A 21,318-nucleotide genomic window follows, 5' to 3' on the forward strand; every position below is an offset into this window, starting at 1 on the left:
CCTTCTTCATCACAGGTGACCCTAACTATTTCTCAGCTAGGGATAGATGGATAAAGAAAAAAAAATAGATATGAAATAAAAAGATAGAAAATGGTACAGCACATTTAATAAATGTGGTGTTGTTTGGGTTGAAATTAACCTTTCTGAAGCATTGCTATAAGATACATATACAGTGCCTTGCGAGAGTATTTGGCTCCCTGGAACTTTTCAACCTTTTCCCACATATCATGCTTCAAACATTGATTTGTCACCAAAAATTTACATTTGGTATCTTTATGCATGAAGCATATACATATATATACATATAATAGTAGGTGGGTGCAGATAGGAGTTCACTTTTGAAAATGATCCCTTTCAAGTTTAAGAAAAATAATACAAAATGTGAGAACGCTATGGCTGTTTCATTTATGGCAGGATGTAACTATAGGCCGCAGTGACGGGGTAACTGGCTGCCCCCTTTTTCCTTTTCTCTCACTCTGCTGCTGCATTCTCTTCATTTTGTATCGCTAATCGCAGTAAATGTTTGTCTATAAATTGAAAAGCCTAGCTGCTGATCTCATGATATTGAATGTTACATACACTGGTGACTTCCTAAACTTCAGTTCTAGTGTTTTTTTTGTTTTTTTTTTTTTTTTTTTTTTTAGAAAAAAAAAATCCTGTTTATTTATTGCTCTTTTGACTTTCAGGTGGTCGTGTTAAAACTTGGAAAAGGCGCTGGTTTATTTTGACAGACAACTGTCTGTACTATTTTGAGTACACAACGGTAAGTGGAATGTGTGTGCAATGTGTAACATGATTGTAAGAAGTATGTACCAATGTGTATGCACAGTGAGAATTGTTTGGGTGTAATTTTTCATCGATTGCCATCAATGTATACGCTGTGTGGTTCCTATCCCAGGGATCCCCACAACTCTGGAGAAGAAGAGACACTTGTTTTTGTTTTTAGGCTACTGAAACATTAGAGACTCTATATATTGTGCAATAAGTGCTGAACAGCAAAGCCATACTTTAAATCCTTATGTTAATTGGACTAGACAAGGTTAAACCAGCCGAAGTTGATGTTTAGGAGTACAGAACATGCCCTGAGTCACTGTCTGTTTTTCAAAGCGTGTGATTTACTAGTCTAAAATGCAAGATCAGCTCAAAGATGTTGAAAGCATAGATGTCTGAACATGAACTATGCAGGAGCTATTCCAAGAAGACAAGCTTTAAAGAAACCTTGGTTACGAATGCAGATCGAGAGAATTATGGTTGTGGAATAAGTTAAGGAGTTTGAGTGCATCAATGATTGTGTTGAGAGCACAGTAAGCGTATGTGCACACGCTGCAAATTTTGCTGCGGATCCGCAGCGTTTCCACAGCTGCGGATCCGCAGCGGTTTCCCATGAGTTTACAGTATCATGTTAACCTATGGGAAACGAAATCCGCAGTGCACATGCTGCGGAAAAAAACGTGCGGAAACGCAGCGGTTTATATTCCGCAGCATGTCAATTCTTTGTGCTGATTCCGCTGCGGTTTTACACCTGCTCCAATAGAAAACTGCAGGTATAAAGCCGCAGCAGAATCTGCAGTAAAAACTGCGATAAATCCGCAGGAAAAACCGCAGCGGTTTTGCACTGCGGTTTTTCCAAATCCACTGCGGAAAAATCCGCAGTCCTCCAGAATACATGTGCACATACCCTAAATCTTCTGCAAGGGTGTAAGCTTGTTTTGCTAGGTTGTCTGAACATTTGATACACACACATCAGATGTGCATAATGCATCCAGCTGTCCAATATGAGCTTGTTTAGTTTAATGATAAGAGGGGCATTAGCTGTTCCCTGACACCTCTGACAGCTGCTTGTCTCCGTTGGGAACAAATTCTTGACCATATCGTAATCCAGTAGAGACACACAGATTGATAAATATGCATGTAGCAATATGTCATTATATATGATAATGTGTGTATGTGTGTGTGTGTATGTATGTGTGTATATACAGTGGGGCAAAAAAGTATTTAGTCAGTCAGCAATAGTGCAAGTTCCACCACTTAAAAAGATGAGAGGCGTCTGTAATTTACATCATAGGTAGACCTCAACTATGGGAGACAAACTGAGAAAAAAAAATCCAGAAAATCACATTGTCTGTTTTTTTAACATTTTATTTGCATATTATGGTGGAAAATAAGTATTTGGTCAGAAACAAAATTTCATCTCAATACTTTGTAATATATCCTTTGTTGGCAATGACAGAGGTCAAACGTTTTCTGTAAGTCTTCACAAGGTTGCCACACACTGTTGTTGGTATGTTGGCCCATTCCTCCATGCAGATCTCCTCTAGAGCAGTGATGTTTTTGGCTTTTCGCTTGGCAACACGAACTTTCAACTCCCTCCAAAGGTTTTCTATAGGGTTGAGATCTGGAGACTGGCTAGGCCACTCCAGGACCTTGAAATGCTTCTTGCGAAGCCACTCCTTCGTTGCCCTGGCGGTGTGCTTTGGATCATTGTCATGTTGAAAGACCCAGCCACGTTTCATCTTCAATGCCCTTGCTGATGGAAGGAGGTTTGCACTCAAAATCTCACGATACATGGCCCCATTCATTCTTTCATGTACCCGGATCAGTCGTCCTGGCCCCTTTGCAGAGAAACAGCCCCAAAGCATGATGTTTCCACCACCATGCTTTACAGTAGGTATGGTTTTTGATGGATGCAACTCAGTATTCTTTTTCCTCCAAACACGACAAGTTGTGTTTCTACCAAACAGTTCCAGTTTTTTATTCCATCAGACCATAGGACATTCTCCCAAAACTCCTCTGGATCATCCAAATGCTCTCTAGCAAACTTCAGATGGGCCCGGACATGTACTGGCTTAAGCAGTGGGACACGTCTGGCACTGCAGGATCTGAGTCCATGGTGGCGTAGTGTGTTACTTATGGTAGGCCTTGTTACATTGGTCCCAGCTCTCTGCAGTTCATTCACTAGGTCCCCCCGCGTGGTTCTGGATTTTTGCTCACCGTTCTTGTGATCATTCTGACCCCACGGGGTGGGATTTTGCGTGGAGCCCCAGATCGAGGGAGATTATCAGTGGTCTTGTATGTCTTCCATTTTCTAATTATTGCTCCCACTGTTGATTTCTTCACTCCAAGCTGGTTGGCTATTGCAGATTCAGTCTTCCCAGCCTGGTGCAGGGCTACAATTTTGTTTCTGGTGTCCTTTGACAGCTCTTTGGTCTTCACCATAGTGGAGTTTGGAGTCAGACTGTTTGAGGGTGTGCACAGGTGTCTTTTTATACTGATAACAAGTTTAAACAGGTGCCATTACTACAGGTAATGAGTGGAGGAAAGAGGAGACTCTTAAAGAAGAAGTTACAGGTCTGTGAGAGCCAGAAATCTTGATTGTTTGTTTCTGACCAAATACTTATTTTCCACCATAATATGCAAATAAAATGTTAAAAAAACAGACAATGTGATTTTCTGGATTTTTTTTTCTCAGTTTGTCTCCCATAGTTGAGGTCTACCTATGCTGTAAATTACAGACGCCTCTCATCTTTTTAAGTGGTGGAACTTGCACTATTGCTGACTGACTAAATACTTTTTTGCCCCACTGTATGCGTGTGTGTATGTATATGATTGGGGTTCACAGTTTAATTTTCCTACTATGTCTTTAGAATGTTAAAATAAACACAGAGAGAACTTACGGTACATACTGTTGTCCTGGATGGCATTTGGTTTAAAAAAATGTTTTATTATTTTCATTAAAAAAAAAGTTTATAACAAACAATCTCCATGCAAGGGGGACAAAAGATATTATTCTGTATATTATATGCTATTTTTTGATTATAATACAAAATTATAATGCAGAGAAATAAAAGATCAGGAAGAATGGTTAAAAAGGCTAGGAGGGAAAAGAAAAGAAAACAGGGAGGGTGCATATATCCGACTGGTTTTAGATTAGAATGATACAGATAGATATCTATAGATATATAGAATAGATAAAGTAATTGACCCTTCATGTAATAGAACCACATATAAAAAAAAAATAACTTTCTGCATTAGATGTGACATAGTTGCTGATGTCATACGGAACAAAGCTGAAATATCATGGTGATAAATGTAGAGTTTGATTTAAATTTGGATCTTGTTGGAGTTCATATGTCAAAGAAAATCTCTAGAGTATCTGTTATTGTTGCATCAATCTGTTCATATAACATGACTTGTTGACCATAACATACCACATATGAGAGATGACTAGTCTAATCCATCTCGGAGAATGTTTTTGGGAGGATATTGTAGCTGATTGAGGTACCTTATAATATAAAGTAAAATACGGAAGGGATAATCCTCACATTTTTCTATGGTAAACCTGAGTGGATCCCCAGCTCTGCAAAGCAGCAGTGCTGACCAGTGAGCCAACATGCAGCCCCACTCTAGTTGTTAGTGTGTCTATTGTTGCACCAGGTGCATTTACTGTTGTAATACTTTACTGTAATATATCTTATCTTTTTATGGCTGTATCTCTCAGTTCATTTTTTGTTATGAACTTTTAAAGATGCTGTAGGCAATAATGTAAACCGACCAGCAGGTTTACCCAAATTGCAGATGTGCACCATGCAAGTCACAGCAGGCCTACTCACAGTTTGATTCCAGTGAGGTTGTCTCTCACATAGTGTTCCATATACAGGCTGTGTTCACCTATTTTATGAGTTAAAGTGTACACTTGGAAGCCTTATCTATAGTTATAAGATTGAGCAGATTGTAAAACATGTGTTATTTAAATGTCTAGTGTCTAGATGCATATGTTAGAAAACTGAGAAAGAAACACTGCTCACACCTTCTTTACCCTGGTGATCCAATGCTGTCCCGTTGTTGGTAAATCCAGTCTCTGCTTACAGTTGAGCAGTGGTGCAGTGAATCCTTGGCTTTAGCTGTGATGTGCCATAATCTGCTGGCTTTGCTGTTCAGTCTATATTATTAGCGATTATCCCTCTAGATATTAAGTATGTTTTCTGATCTACTATATAATTGTCTAAGGGGTACTTCCGTCTGTCTGTCCCGGAAATCCTGCGTCGCTGATTGGTCACGGCTGCCATACTCCCCTCCAGTCAGCACTGACACAGGGTTAATGGCAGCGTTAACGGACCACGTTATGCCGCGGGTAACGCACTCCGTTAACGCTGCTATTAACCCTGTGTGACCAACTTTTTACTATTGATGCTGCCTATGCAACATCAATAGTAAACAGATCTAATGTTAAAAATAATAAAAAAAACAAACGAGACCGCTAAGTCATCTGGGTAATTTTGCAATGCATCTCTGGGAATGGAAGCTGGTGGCAGCAGCGCGCGCATAGGGACAGCTTCGCTGGACAACGGCGGGTCAGTATATAACTATTTTTTATTTTATTATTTTTAACAGGGATGTGGTGCCCACACTGCTATATACTACGTGGTCTGTTTTATATAATGCGTGGCTGCTATATACTACGTGGGCAGTGTTATATACTGCGTGGGCTGTGTTATATACTATGTGGCCTTGTGTTATATAGTGTGTGGGCTGTATTATATACTGCGTGGCTGCTGCATACTGCGTGGGCTGTTATATACTGCGTTATATACTGCGTGGGCTGTGTTATATACTGCGTGGGCTGTGTTATATATTGCGTGGGCTGTGTTATATACTACGTGACTGTGTTATAGACTGCATGTCTTCTATATACTGCATGGCTCCTATATACTACATGGCCTGTGCTATATACTATGTGGCTGCTACATACATACATGCATGCATGCATACATACATACATACACTAGAATACCCGATGCGTTAGAATCGGGCCACCATCTAGTAATATAATAATTAATAATAAATGGTATAATTCGTTCCTGTTAATGCTATATAAGGCCACTACAGTGTAGTGAGTAAAGCCAGTTCCAATGCCTTGGCACCCACGTTCATTTAGTTCACTGAAGGGGCTGCAAGAGTCAAAACACTGATTTGATATTGATGTCAAAGGATAGATCCTCAATATGAACATTCCCCAAAACTCCTTTAGTTTGGAATAGTAAAGGCCAGAGCATATAATGCTAACAAACAGTTCATTATAACGACTTGTCTATATTGCAATTATACTTTCCTACAGGACAAGGAACCTCGGGGAATTATACCTTTAGAAAACTTGAGCATTCGGGAAATTGAAGATTCAAAGAAACCGGTAAGTGGAGTTGCGCAAAAATGTTACAATATTTGGCATTTTAACCCCAGTTTTGCCAAGGCGCATACCTTTGTCAGACACATCGGATTCATTAAGAGGTGTGTGCCTCTAAATTAATCAAGAGCGTCTGACAGATTATGGCAATTGATGAAGGTCTTCGTGGTCAGACCCCCCACAGATCTAGAAGTGATCCGTTATCCTGCCTAAGTTTAGAACATATAAACCTATTACAATTAGAAGCCAACTATATTCTGCCCTAATAAATAACATATTCGACATCTGGAATATGTTAATAACTAAATTGAATACAGTTGCCTTTTCAAAAAGTACAATGCAGAATGCAAAGTCAGTATCTGTTGAGAAAGTGAGATAAACGGGCATGTGACAGTGTATAAAGCAGAAAAGGCATGGGCCCTGGTTCATCAAAGCTTTTTCACCGGAATTTTGGCATAATAAGCTTTTAAAATTTTAGACCAACTTGAAGTTGCACAAACTTAGTGACTTCCGTCGTTTTCACACAATTTTTGTTGATGAGCAGCAATTTTTGTTGATGATTTAACCCCTTAGTGACAGAGCCAATTGACCGAGCCAATTTTTACAATTCTGACCACTGTCACTTTTATGAGGTTATAACTCTGGAACGCTTTAACGGATCCCGCTGACTCACAGAATGTTTTTTCGTGACATATTGTACTTCATGTTAGTGGTAACATTTCTTCGATATTACTTGCGATTATTTATGAAAAAAACGGAAATATGGCAAATTTTAGATTTTTGCAATTTTCAAAATTTGTATTTTTATGCCCTTAAATCAAAGAGAAATGACACACAAAATAGTTAATAAATAACATTTCCCACATGTCTACTTTACATCAGCACAATTTTGGAAACAACATTTTTTTTGTTAGGGAGTTATAAGGGTTAAAAGTTGACCAGCAATTTCTCATTTTTACAACACCAATTTTTTTTTAGTGACCACATCACATTTGAAGTCTATATGATAGAAAATAACCAAGTGTGACACCATTCTAAAAACTGCACCCCTCAAGGTGCTCAAAACCACATTCAAGAAGTTTATTAACCCTTTACGTGCTTCACAGGAACTGAAACAATGTGGAAGGAAAAAATGAACATTTAACTTTTTTTTTTTTGCAAACCTTTTACTTCAGAACCATTTTTTTTTATTTTCACAAGTGTAAAAACAGAAATTTTGTTGTGCAATTTCTCCTGAATACGCCGATACCCCATATGTGGGGGTAAACCACTGTTTGGGCGCACCGCAGAGCTTGGAAGAGAAGGAGCGCCATTTGACTTTTTCAATGCAGAATTGGTTGGAATTGAGATCAGATGCCATGTCGCGTTTGGAGAGCCCCTGATGTGCAAACGCTCCACAAGTGACACCATTTTGGAAACCAGACCCCTTAAGGAACTTATCTAGATGTGTGGTGAACACTTTGATCCCCCAAGTGCTTCACAGAAGTTCAGAACGTAGAGCCGTGAAAATAAATCGCATTTGTTTACACAAAAATGATTTTTTCACCCACAAATTCTTATTTTCACAAAGGTAACAGGAGAAATTAGACCACAAAAGTTGTTGTGCAATTTTTCCTGAGTACGCTGATACCCCATATGTGGGGATAAACGACTGTTTGGGCGCACCGCAGAGCTTGGAAGAGAAGGAGTGCCGTTTTACTTTTTCAATGTAGAATTGGCTGGAATTGAGATCGGACACCATGTCTCGTTTGGAGAGCCCCTGATGTGCCTAAACAGTAGAAACCCACCACAAGTGACCCCATTTTGAAAACTAGACCCCTTAAGGAACTTACCTAGATGTGTGGTGAGCACTTTAAACCCCCAAGTGCTTCACAGAAATTTTATAAAGTAGAAGCTGTGAAAATAAAAAAATCCTTTTTTTCCCCTCAAAAATGATTTTTTAGCCTGCAATGTTTTATTTTCTCAAGGGTAACAGGGGACATTGGACCCCAAAATCTGTTGACCAGTTTGTTCTGAGTATGCTGATACCCCATATGTGGGGGGGGGGGGGGGGCACTGTTTTGGCACCCATCGGGGCTCGGAAGGGAAGGAGTGCCGCTTGGAATGCAGACTTTGATGGTTGATGGGATGGTCTGCGAGCGTCATGTTGCATTTGCAGAGCTCCTGATGTACCTAAACAGTAGAAACCCCCCACAAGTGACCCCATTTTGAAAACTAGACCCCCAAAGAGCTTATCTAGATGTGTGGTGAGCACTATGAACCCCCAACTGCTTCAGACGTTTATAATGTAGAGCCATGAAAATAATCATATTTTTTCCACAAAAATGATCTTTTCACCCCCAAATTTTTACTTTCACAAGGGTAACTGGAGAAATTGGACCCCAAAATTTATTGTGCAATTTATGCGGAGTAGGCTGACCACTGTTTGGGTGCATGGCAGAGCTCGGAAGGGAAGGAGCGCCGTTTTGGAATGCAGACTTTGATAGAATGGTCTGCGGGCGTTATGTTGCGTTTGCAGAGCCCCTGATGTACCTAAACAGTAGAAACCCCCCACAAGTGACCCCATTTTGGAAACTAGACCCCCCCAAGGAACTTATCTAGATGTGTGGTGAGAACTTTGAATGCCCAAGTGCTTCACAGAAGTTTATAACGCAGAGTCGTGAAAAAAAAGAAAAAAAATTTCCACAAAAAAAGATTTTTTTCACCCCCAAGTTTTTATTTTCACAAGGGTAACAGAAGAAATTGGACACCAAAAGTTGTTGTCCAATTTATCCCGAGTACGCTGATGCCCCATTTGTGGGGAAAACCACTGTTTGGGCGCACGGCAGAGGTCAGAAGGGAGGGAGCACCATTTGACTTTTTGAGCGCAAAATTGGCTGTCGTGTTTGGAGACCCCCTGATGTACCTAAACAGTGGAAACCCCCCAATTCTAACTCCAAACCTAACCCCAACACACACCTAACCCGATCCATAATCCTAATCACAACGATGATCACAACCCTAACCCTAAAACAACCCTAATTTCAACCCTAACATAACCCTAATCAAAACCCTAAATCCAACACACCCCTAATCCTAATCTCAACCCTAACCTCAAACCTAACCCTAATCCCAATACACCCCTAACCCTATTCCCAAACCTAACCCTAATCCCAAACTTAACCCTAATCCTAACCCTAATACCAACCCTAATCCAAACCATAACCCTAATCCCAACTCTAACCCTAACTTTAGCCGCAACCCTAGCCCTAAATTTAGCCCCTAGCCCTGACCCTAAATTTAGCGCCAACCCTAACCCTAACTTTAGCCCCTAACCCTAGCCCTAAGGCGATGCGTTGTGTGGCATCCGTCGTAATCCATCGTTTTGGACAAAAAACGGATCCTGCAAATGTGCCCGCAGGATGCGTTTTTTGCCCATAGACTTGTATTGCCGACTGATCGCGACGGATGGTCACACGTCGTGTCCGTCGTGCACTGGATCCGTTGTGTTTTGGCGGACCATCGTCACAAAAAACCGTTCAATGTAACTTTTTTTGTATGTCGCGTACGCATTTCCGACCGCGCATGCGTGGTCGTAACTCCGCCCCCTCCTCCCCAGGACATAGACTGGGCAGCGGATGCGTTGAAAAACTGCATCTGCTGCCCATGTTGTGCACAATTTTCACAACGTGCGTCAGTACGTCGGGCCCTAACCCTAAGTTTAGCCCCAACCCTAACCCTAAATTTAGCCCCAACCCTAACCCTAAATTTAGCCCCAACTCCTCTAGCGGCCGGCCGGCAGATCATGGCGGGCGCACTGCGCATGCACCCGCCATTTTCTTACCGGATGAAGAAGCCGGCGGGCAGGAGGGGATGCAGGAGGACCCAGGGACACTGGTCAGTGTGATGGGGTCCCCGAATCCCCCTATTTCTCTGTCCTCTGATGTGCGATCACATCAGAGGACAGAGAATTACACATTGCTTTTTTTTTTTTTTTTTTTTGCGGCCGCCGGTAAACAGTTAATTACCGGCGATCGCAAAACAGGGGTCGGTAAAAACCGACCTCGATCATGTTCTTTGGGGTCTCGGCTACCCCCGGCAGCCAAGACCCCAAAGATCCTCCGGATGCTGGCCGGCGGGCGCACTGCACATGCGCCCACCATTTTTTGGCCGGAACAAGATGGCGGCGCCCATTGGGAGCCACGAGGAGCACCGGGGGAGACAGGTGAGTATCGGGGGGCTATCGGGGACCCCATTTCTCTGTCCTATGATGTGTCGTAGGACAAAGAAATTAAATGGGAAATTAAATGGGAAATCGCGTTTTGTTTTGTTTTTTGTTTGTTTGTTTTTTGCGACCACCGGTAAACAGTTAATTACCGGCGATAGCAACCCGGGGGTCAGTAAAAAAAAAAAAAAAAAAAACCCGAATCATGTGCTCTGGTGTCTTGGCTACCCCCAGCAACCGAGACCTCCGAGAAAATCCGACACTGGGGGGCACTACTCACTTTTTCCACAGCGCCGTTAATTAACGGCGCTGTGGTTTAAGTACCCTTAACTGCCGCCGTTAAGACGTATCGGCGGTCGTTAAGGGGTTAATGATGAGCATCAGTGTACACTACGCCACAAATCTTACTTCAGTCTCCGACTAAAGTAAGATTGTGGCAAGGAACACACTACTTCGCCCCTCATCTGATTAGTTAAGAAGCATGCAGGAGTCTTGCAGTACACCACACTCCCTCATCAAGCCTGGCATTAATAACTGGTTTTGATGAAACAGGGCCTTAGTAGGCTTAATAAACGATTGTCTATTACACTTTCCTAAATTCTTCTCAGTTTTGCTCATCCTTATTATGTTGTGTTTTTATTTCTAGAATTGTTTTGAACTGTTCATACCAGACAACAAAGATCAGGTAATCAAGGCATGCAAGACAGAGGCTGATGGGAGAGTCGTAGAAGGAAATCACACAGTGTATCGAATCTCTGCACCAACGCCTGAAGAGAAAGATGAGTGGATAAAAAGTATAAAGTAAGTGCAAGTATGATATGCCACCCTGAGGATAGTGAAGCACATATGTATGCTAGATAATGATAGGTGGAAAAAGTGTACTATAAAGTGAAGCTATAGCCAGAAAATGAGAATTCTCCAATTTCTAAAACTCCCCATTAGGGAAGTTCTATTGCACCTGGAGCAACACTGAGATGGATGCCTGACCTCACAAGTCGCTCATTTCTGATTCAGCAAATACTCTCTGGTGTTAATATAAATGTAATCAACTGTTCATCTGTATTATCTAGTATGTTTTTTTCCCTTCTATTAGTAGTACATTTGTGTTTATTCGCTCAGTAAGAATGAACTCGCACATCATCACCATAAATTATCAAAAAGATAAAAATATTTATTATGCAAATGATAGAAAGGGTTGTGATTTAATATACAAAAATAATTTATATCCCATAAACACTGTTACAAGACCATGTACTTAAAACCTTATTTCTATATATGAAGCTCTGGAGTCTCATCTTGATCTAAGGGTATGTGCACACGTTGCTGATTTGCCTGTGGATTTTTCTGCACAGATTCTGCATCTCTTGGCAGAAAACACAGGTAACAATACGCATAGATTTGATGGCGTTTTTCATGCGGATTTGTATGCGTTTTTGAAAGCTAAATAATCTATTATTGAACAAAATAAAAACTGTGATATCATTTCTTATCCAACCTCTTCATTTACATACTCCATTGAAGAATAATGTTCACACACACAGAAACATAGATGATGGATAGATCTATACATAGATGTATTATCTATCCATAGATAGATAGAAATCTAGATAGATTTATCTATAGATAGATAAATAGATAATACCAAGCCTGATGTTTAGTAATAAAATGGTACATAAAGAGTTAAGACACACACACACACACACAATCTGCTTTAGACCGGAGTCACACTTGTGAGTAACTCGCACGAGTCTCACACCTAAGTACCCGGCAGCAGCTGCATATAAAATACATGCAGCCGCACACTCTGGTCCCGAGTGCTGGCATCAGTGCTGGTTATTGATGCGAGAGACTCGTGCGAGTTTCTCGCAAATGTGACCTCGGCCTTAAACGCAATGTCTGTTTAATTTATAAAAATCTGGAGAAAAAAAATGTCGTGGTCTCCCGCACAATTTTCTGCGCCAGAGAGGCAAAGCCAGCGACTAGGGGCCGATGTTTATAGCCTGGGAAGGGGTTAATACCCATGGATCTTCCCAGGCTATGAATATCAACTTGCAGCTTTATATTTAGCCTTTACTGGCTATTAAAATAGGGCCCACCCCTAAAAAAAAAAAGTGGGGTCTCCCTATAATTAATAGCCAGAAAAGGCTGTGCAGACAGCTGCGGGCTGATATTCATAGCCTAGGAAGGGACCATGGACATTCCCCCCCCCGGTTACAAACACCAGCTCACAGCCGGCCCAGAAATGGTGAAGCGCCAATTCAGGTACTTATCCTCTCTCTTCCCACTGCCCTGTAGCAGTGGCATATGGGGTAATAGGGGGTTAATGTCACCTTTTGAATTGTAAGGTGACATGAAGCCGGCTTAGTAATGGAGAGGCGTCAATAAAACACCTATCCATTACTAATCCTATAGTTGTTAATGGATTAAATAAACACAGCCAGAGTAAAGTATTTTTAATGAAATAAAACACTACACAGTTTTGCCATCTTTATTGTTCTGCCAATCCATGCGACGCAATCTATCTCCTGAGAAAAAGAAAAAAAAAAACAACACAAATACTCCCTGGTTCGACGCAGTCCATTTAATAACGAGTGTCCCACGAAGATCTCCCCTATAGAGCTGTCACATCAGGAGATGTGACCGCTCTATAGGCCTCCAGTGACACACTGACAGGAAACCATGGCTCCTGCAGTGCATCACTGAAGAGGTTACCTGAGTTCAGGCTCTCACTTTACGGCAATGCTGCATGAAAATTTTTCACGCAGCGGTGCCACAAGTGACAGTATGAACTATACTGAACTCACAGCGGAGGGATACAGTGCCCCTGGAGAGCGGTCGCATCTGCCGATGTGACAGCTCACCACGGGAGATCGTCGTGGGACACTCGTTATTACATGAATTACATCAGATCAGGGAGTATACTGTTGTTTTTTTAGTTTTTTTTTTTTTACAGGTGATCGAGGGCTTTGGGGACTAGGGGTATGGTGAGTATGTACTGTATGTTGTGTGTACTGTATGTGTATGGTTTTTTTGGTTTTTTTTACACAGCAGCTGGATGATGGGACTACTGCTGTCTCATCATCTGGCTAGCTGTCACTGTAGCAGGCATAGCCTGATGGGACTACTACACTCAAACACACAGCCACGCACGCACACCCACCCACGCACACACACACACACGCACGCATACACGCGCGCACACACAGACACCCACACTTCCCCCTCCCAATCTGCAGCGTTTTTCACAGACACATCCGCAGCAAACCGCAAATCTTTTTTAAATCTGCGGTTTTGCTGTGTATTGGCCTGACACAATGGAACTCAATGGGTGCAGAAACGCTGCAGATCCGTAAGAAGAATTAACTTGCTGCAGAAAAAAACCACTGCAAATCTGCACGTTTTTTTTCTGCAGCATATGCACAACAATTCTCAATTTCACATTGACTAACATTGCTTGTGCACTACACTGCGGATTTGATGCAATTCCGCGTGTCCAAAAACGCTGTGGATCCGCAACGTGTACACACAGCCTAATAGTTTTCATTGGGATCAGATGTGCATTAAAAGGGGTTGTCTAATCTTATTAAATTGGTTAAATTGCAATTAGTTTGTGAAAACAACATACTTTGTAATTTTACATTTTAATAAAAATCGCCTTTGTTCTCGAAAACAGAAGAATTTTTAATTCTACAATTTGCTGCTCATTATCAACGTTATCTGCCACCTCAAATCTAATCAGTCTCCTAGGCAAGGAGCAAGTGCTTGCAAGCTGTTTGCTGTGCCTGTGTCTCTTATCAAGGAATCAGCACGAAATATCAATTACATTATTTACAAATTGCCGTAGGCAAATAATTCATAGCTAAAGATTTCTGGATATAAAAAAAATCACTTTTATTAAGCCTTTTAACCCCTTCATGACCTTGGGATTTTTCGTTTTTCCATGTTCGTTTTTCACTCCCCTCCTTCCCAGAGCCATAACTTTTTTATTTTTCCGTCAATTTGGCCATGTGAGGGCTTATTTTTTGCAGGACGAGTTGTACTTTTGAACGACATCATTGGTTTTAGCATGTCGTGTACTAGAAAACGGGAAAAAAATTCCAAGTGCGGTGAAATTGCAAAAAAAGTGCAATCCCACACTTGTTTTTTGTTTGGCTTTTTTGCTAGGTTCACTAAATGCTAAAACTGACCTGCCATTATGATTCTCCAGGTCAGTACGAGTTCATAGACACCTAACATGACTAGGTTATTTTTTTATCTAAGTGGTGAAAAAAAATTCCAAACTTTGCTAACAAAAAAAAAAAAAAATTGCGCCATTTTCCGATACTCGTAGCGTCTCCATTTTTCGTGATCTGGGGTCGGTTGAGGGCTTATTTTTTGCGTGCCGAGATGACGTTTTTAATGATAGCATTTTGGTGCAGATACGTTCTTTTGATCGCCCGTTATTGCATTTTAATGCAATGTCGCGGCGACCTAAAAAACGTAATTCTGGCGTTTCGAATTTTTTTCTCGCTACGCCATTTATAGCGATCAGGTTAATGCTTTTTTTTTAATTGATAGATCGGGCGATTCTGAGCGCGGCGATACCAAATATGTGTAGATTTGATTTTTTTTTTTATTGATTTATTTTGATTGGGGCGAAAGGGGGGTAATTTAAATTTTTATATTTTTATTTTTTTCACATTTTTTTTAACCTTTTTTTTTTTTTTTTACTTTTGCCATGCTTCAATAGCCTCCATGGGAGGCTAGAAGCAGGCACAACTCGATGGCCTCTGCTACATAGCAGCGATCTGCTGATCGCTGCTATGTAGCAGAAATGGAGGTGTGCTGTGAGCGCCTACCACAGGGTGGCGCTCACAGCCACCGGTGATTAGTAACCATAGAGGTCTATAGGACCTCTATGGTTACCATCCTGACGCATCGCCGACCCCCGATCATGTGATGGGGGTCGGCGATGACGTCATTTCCGGCCGCCTGGCCGGAAGCGATAGTTAAATGCCGCTGTCTGCGTTTGACAGCGGCATTTAACTAGTTAATAGGTACGGGCAGATCGCAATTCTGCCCGCGCCTATTACGGGCATATGACAGCTGTTCAAAACAGCTGACATGTCCCGGCTTTGATGCAGGCTCACCGCGGAGCCCTGCATCAAAGCGGGGCTTCTGACCTCGGACGTACTATCCCGTCCGAGGTCAGAAAGGAGTTAATATATAGGGTAAAGTGCTGAATTAAAATCACATATGGTGTGATGGTCAAAATTTATAGAAGCTTCTCCCTTAATAAAGGAGATACCGATCAAATGACCATATAATCATTCAGCAGATCTCTTTTAAGACGACTTGATAAAGAAAGGTTATGTGGTTTAGATGGGTAGCAGTTTGTAGAGATATAAATCCCTAGAGTTATTTTGAAATCATACTCTGGTTAAATAACCTCTGAGTCCTGTGAGATCATATATATTACTACATAATAAAGAAAGGTAGCTAACCCTTAAGTCATATTTAAACCATACTCTGTTAGTACAACTTTATAGCCTATTTACTTTCTTAGGTGAAGCCATTTATTGTCAAACTACTGTGTTTTCTCTTTTTAAATCATAATGATAACCCAAAACATTCAAATGACCCTGATCAAAAGTTCACATACCCCATTTCTTAATACCGTGTATTTCCCCTCTAACATCAATGACCGCTTGAAGTCTTTTGTGGTAGTTGTCTGAGGTTCTTTATTTTCTCAGATGGTAAAGCTCTCCACTCTTCTTGACAATAAGCCTCCAGTTCCCATATGTTCCTGGGCTGTGTAGCATGAACTATGCGCTTGAGATCTACCCAGAGTGGCTCAATGATATTGAGGTCAGGAGACTGAGATGGCAACTCCAGAACCTTCACTTAGTTCTGCTGGAGCAAATGACAGGTCGACTTGGCGTTGTGTTTTGGATTGTTGTCATGTTGGAACGTCCATGCGCAGCTTCCGGGCTGATGAGTGCAAATTTTCCTCCAGTATTTGCTGATAATGTGCTGCATTAACCTTTCCTTCAACTTTGACCAAGTTTCCTGTGCCTTTGTAGCTCACACATCCCAAAAACATTAGCAATCCACCTCCATGCTTTACAGTAGGAATGGTGTTCCCTTCATCATAGGCCTTGTTGACCTCACTCCAAATGTAACATTTATGGTTGTTGGAAAAAGTTCAATTTTGGTCTCATCACTCCAAATTACCTTGTTCCAGAAGTTTTGAGGCTCGTCTCTGTGCTGTTTTGCATATTTATGCCTAGATACATTGTGGCATTTTCGCAGTAATGCCTTTCTTCTGTCTTTCTTCTGTAGCCCATTTTTCTTCAAGTGACTCCTTAGCCTATGTGCACACGTTGCGGATTTTGCTGCGGATTTACAGCGGTTTTCCATGCGGTGTACGGTACCATGTAAAATTATGGAAAACAAAATCTGCTGTGCACATGCGGAAAATACAGCGCGGAAACGCTGCGTTGTTTTTTTTTTTTGCAGCATGTCAATTCTTTGTACGGATTCCACAGCGGTTTACACGTGCTCCACAACAGGAATCCGCAGGTGGAATCTGCACAAAACCCGCAGGAATTCCGTGGTGAATCCGCAGGTAAAACGCAGTGCTTTTTACCTGTGGATTTTGCAAAACCGGTGCAGAAAAATCCGCACATGATTCCGCAACGTGTGCACATAGACTTATTGTGCATTTTGAACCAACCACACCGCTAGTTTTCAGAAAGTCCAGTATTTCAGCTGATGTTATTTGTGGGTTTTTTTGCATCCCGAACAATTTTCCTGGCAGTTGTGGACAACGTTTTTGTTGATCTAACGGACCGTGGTTTTGTTTTTACAGAGCCCCTAATTTTCCGATTGTTAATCACAGTTTGAACGCTGCTGACTGGCATTATCAATTCCTTGGATATCTTTTTGTATCCCTTTTCTGTTTTATACAGATCAACTACCTTTTCCCATAGATCCGTTGACAATGCTTTTGCTTTCCACATGACTCACAATCCAGAAACGTCAGTGGCTGAATGAAAGATGCAAGAGTCTGTCTGGATCCCAGAAACTCATTTAGCTTTTATGCACACACTGATTACAAGCAAACAGGTCACAGGTGAGGATGTTACCTTTAGTAGCCGTTCATACCCATTCTGTCAACTTTTCTGCATGCTATCAGGCCAAAATCACCAGGATATGTGAACTTTTGATCAGGTTGAGTTGTCATTGTGATTTAAAAAGAGAAAACACTGTAGTTTGACGATAAATGGCTTCACCTAAGAAAGCAAATAGGCTATAAAGTTGTACTAACAGAGTATGGTTTCAATATAACTTAAGGGTTAGCTACCTTTCTTTATTATGTAGTAATATATATGATCTCACAGGACTCGGAGGTTATTTAACCAGAGAATTTTCTAAAAATTTTAACCACACTGTGTGTGATTTTAATCGAGAACTTTACCCAGCATATTAAAAGAATTAACAAAAGTAATTTTTTATATCGAGGAATCTTTAGTGAAGATTATTTTACAAATTGCCACAGACAAATAATTCTTATCTTGCCAGGTTCAATGTGCCTGCGTTCCACTGATGCTGCAGTGGAAAGGCTGCCTCTGCTTACTGCTTCAGAAAGCAAGCAGTTCGGTCCCAAGGCTCAGAGCCTCTTAAGGAGCGCACTGTCCCTGGGAGCCCGAGGAGTGAGAGCAGTGCTCCTGCTGGTGGCGTGAGAACACCCCTTTAATTTCCAAAAAATGGCCAGAGTATCCAAGTCATACCTGAAGGAACATTGTATGTCTTGGTCCTGTAGACAGCTATAGGGACAGTTCTGCCAGATGGAAAGGACAGACCCCACACATAGTGTGTGTAATAATTCAGCAGCTTGTTGTTGTTTTTTTTGTTTGTTGTAAATCGTGTGCGTTCGCTTATATCAAATTTTCTCCATCAACAAGGAATCCTATTTCCATAAAAAAAACAAAGAAAGGAATTACTGCGTATATATAATAATATATATATTATAGCATATGCTAAATATATGATTGTAAAGTATGTGAGAAATGTAATAACGTACACTGGGCTCTACAGTTTCTTTGGATCAGTCTCATTCGATCTTCCCTCCCCCCCCCCCCTTTTTATTTTCCATGCAGAGCTGCCATTAGCAGAGACCCATTCTATGAAATGCTGGCTGCCAGAAAAAAGAAGGTTTCTTCTACAAGGAGACATTAGAATATCTTTCTGTGAAGCAGAAAACGTACGGTACCCATTTCATCGAGAGTGTCATATATTACTCCTCTGGCGTCTGCATCCTGGAATAAAGCCATAATTGTGCCTTTATTACCTATTTATTTCTTCCAAGTGTTTTCAGGTTATATGTACTGCCGCTCCAGTCCCAGTATTTGTATAAAGTACAATGATTTTTCAGTGGGAACATGCAGGAGTTTTTTTTTTGTTTGTTTTTAGTGCAATACCTTTGTGTTTACCTAGAAAGTACAACATGTCCTGAAACAACTGGAGAGCTTCACAATTCCCTTACTATGTTGGGTACTTGTAGCTGGACAGTGCAATACATAGGAAGCCCTCTCGGCTTCTGACAATGATGAATGGCCAAAAGCTGTAGACAAACAGGACTTTACTTACTAGCCACAATGAATAGCTGTGTGGGAGTAGTAGCATGTGGGGTATACACCTGGATGCTGGTACAGGATGTTCCTCGCCGTGTTTCATTTCCCAGTTCCACTTTATTGTATAATGCTTGCCCAGTTTTCTTGTCCTGTATTTAAAACTTCGAGATCCTAAATGGCCTTTTGTATCTGCTTAAATCTGAACATATTAGAGATGAATGTAGTAAGTTATGTATGTCTTTGAGATATACACACAAATTTTTCATAATTTATAGCTGACTATTAACTACTGCTTTTCGGTATGTGACAATTACATTAAATACATATAAATAATTGTGTCCATATTGTGTTCTTATATACTAATAAACTAGATTATACAAGCAAGATAATTTCTGCAGGTATCCTGCTTCACCTTTCTAGCCATTATTGTGTTTATGTGCTGGCCCTGTCCAAGTACATAAGTGGAGACCTAATTAAAATGCTGATCTAGCTATTGAATAATAAGCTGGTTGTCCAACAATGGACATTTAACACCCTTCACAGTGTAGAGCTGGGAGCGTGACCACTGAAACCCCACCCCAATCGCTATTATTTGGGTCTCCCTAACCTCTTGTGTTCCTCTACGCTACGTGAATGCAGAGATATGAAGTTGGAATGGAGGAGCTGGTAAGTTGCCACTTTATTTAAAGTCTATATTACTGACAGACAATAAAGTACACCCCTCTTTTGTTTGTTAGCCCTATAGACCCTGACTGTCAATCACGTGATGATCACTTCAGTTGAACCCTTCCTCTCTGCAGCTGTGCTCTGAGGAGAAACGGGGTTTGTGACCCCACTTTGACTGAACCTCCACAATCAGTAGATCAATCAGTAATTTATCACATATCTTGTGGATCATTCGTTAAAAGTATTCTGGGAAAATCCCTATACGGTAGTTTATTATGATATGTGCATGGGTTTTTGACAGTATACAGTACAGACCAAAAGTTTGGACACACCTCATTTAAAGATTTTTCTGTATTTTCATGACTATGAAAATTGTACATTCACACTGAAGGCATCAAAACTATGAATTAACACATGTGGAATTATATACATAATTTCAGTTGTTTCATACTTTTTTGTTATGTCTTATATTCTTAGTTCTTCAAAGTAGCCACCTTTTGCTTTGATGACTGCTTTGCATACTCTTGGCATTTTCTTGATGAGCTTCAAGAGGTAGTCACCGAGAATGGTCTTCCAGCAATCTTGAAGGAGTTCCCAGAGATGCTTAGCACTTATTGGCCCTTTTGCCTTCACTCTGTGGTGCAGCTCACCCCAAACCATCTCGATTGGGTTCAGGTCTGGTGACTGTGGAGGCCAGGTCATTTGGCATAGCACCCCATCACTCTCCTTCTTGGTCAAATAGCCCTTACACAGCCTGGAGGTGTGTTTGGGGTCATTGTCCTGTTGAAAAATAAATGATGGTCCAACTAAACGCAAACCGGATAGAATAGCATGCCGCTGGGAGATGCTGTGGTAGCCATGCTGGTTCAGTATGCCTTCAATTTTGAATAAATCCCCAACAGTGTCACCAGAAAAGCACCATCACACCACCTCCTCCTCCATGCTTCACGGTGGGAACCAGACATGTAGAGTCGATCCGTTCACCTTTTCTGCGTTGCACATACACGGTGGTTGGAACCAAAGATCTCAAATTTGGACTCATCAGACCAAAGCACAGATTTCCACTGGTCTAATGTCCATTCCTTGTGTTCTTTAGCCCAAGCAGGTGTCTACTGCTTGTTGCCTGTCCTTAGCAGGGGTTTTCTCTTCGCCACGACCGCACCCACTTGAGAGAGGGGATCCGCCCCTAGGAACAGGAAACCCTATGGAGAGATAAAAGGGGTGGTCCCCCTCTCTCCCATAGTTGGTTTCCTGTTCCTAAGGGAACTCATGGAGAGAAGAGGATGCCTAGCCTGTATGCCGCTTGCGTGGTTACCTTGAGGACGGCAAGGGCTCCAGAGCTGGAAGCAGCATCGGGGGTCCTGTCTTCAGCTCCCCCCTCTGCTGGCAGGCGCCGTGAGGCTAGGTTCGGGGAGTCGCCTGGCTCACGGAGGATGAGCGTCTTCTCGTGGCCTGCGGAGGGTGAAAACACGCAGGTAAAAGCGTCGCCACGCCGTGCTCGTGTGGCCCGGTGTGTCGTCCCCCGTAAATGATGCGAAAGCTTCTGGGGTGAATGAGGAGTGACTTAGGCACATACAACATGGCCACGACCCTGAAGTGACAAGTACTTCCTGGTGCAACAGGAAGAAGATGGCGGCTTCCATTATAAAAAG

At 41.6% G+C, this 21,318-nt stretch overlaps 1 protein-coding gene across 1 annotated transcript in view; it reads left to right on the forward strand.

The window, feature by feature from the left end:
- The window catches only part of CYTH1 (cytohesin 1), an 84,371-nt gene extending 65,038 nt beyond the window's left edge, over positions 1–19,333 (forward strand). The window contains exons 10-13 of the mRNA XM_069752417.1: positions 685–763; positions 6,116–6,187; positions 11,032–11,186; positions 18,527–19,333. Of these exons, the coding sequence (XP_069608518.1) occupies positions 685–763; positions 6,116–6,187; positions 11,032–11,186; positions 18,527–18,605 (385 nt within the window). The 3' untranslated portion in view covers positions 18,606–19,333. The remainder of the gene's footprint in view (positions 1–684; positions 764–6,115; positions 6,188–11,031; positions 11,187–18,526) is intronic.
- Positions 19,334–21,318: the final 1,985 nt, after the last annotated feature.

Source organism: Ranitomeya imitator, chromosome 2 (genome assembly GCF_032444005.1).
Source record: "Ranitomeya imitator isolate aRanImi1 chromosome 2, aRanImi1.pri, whole genome shotgun sequence".
NCBI classification, from domain to species: Eukaryota; Metazoa; Chordata; class Amphibia; order Anura; family Dendrobatidae; genus Ranitomeya; species Ranitomeya imitator.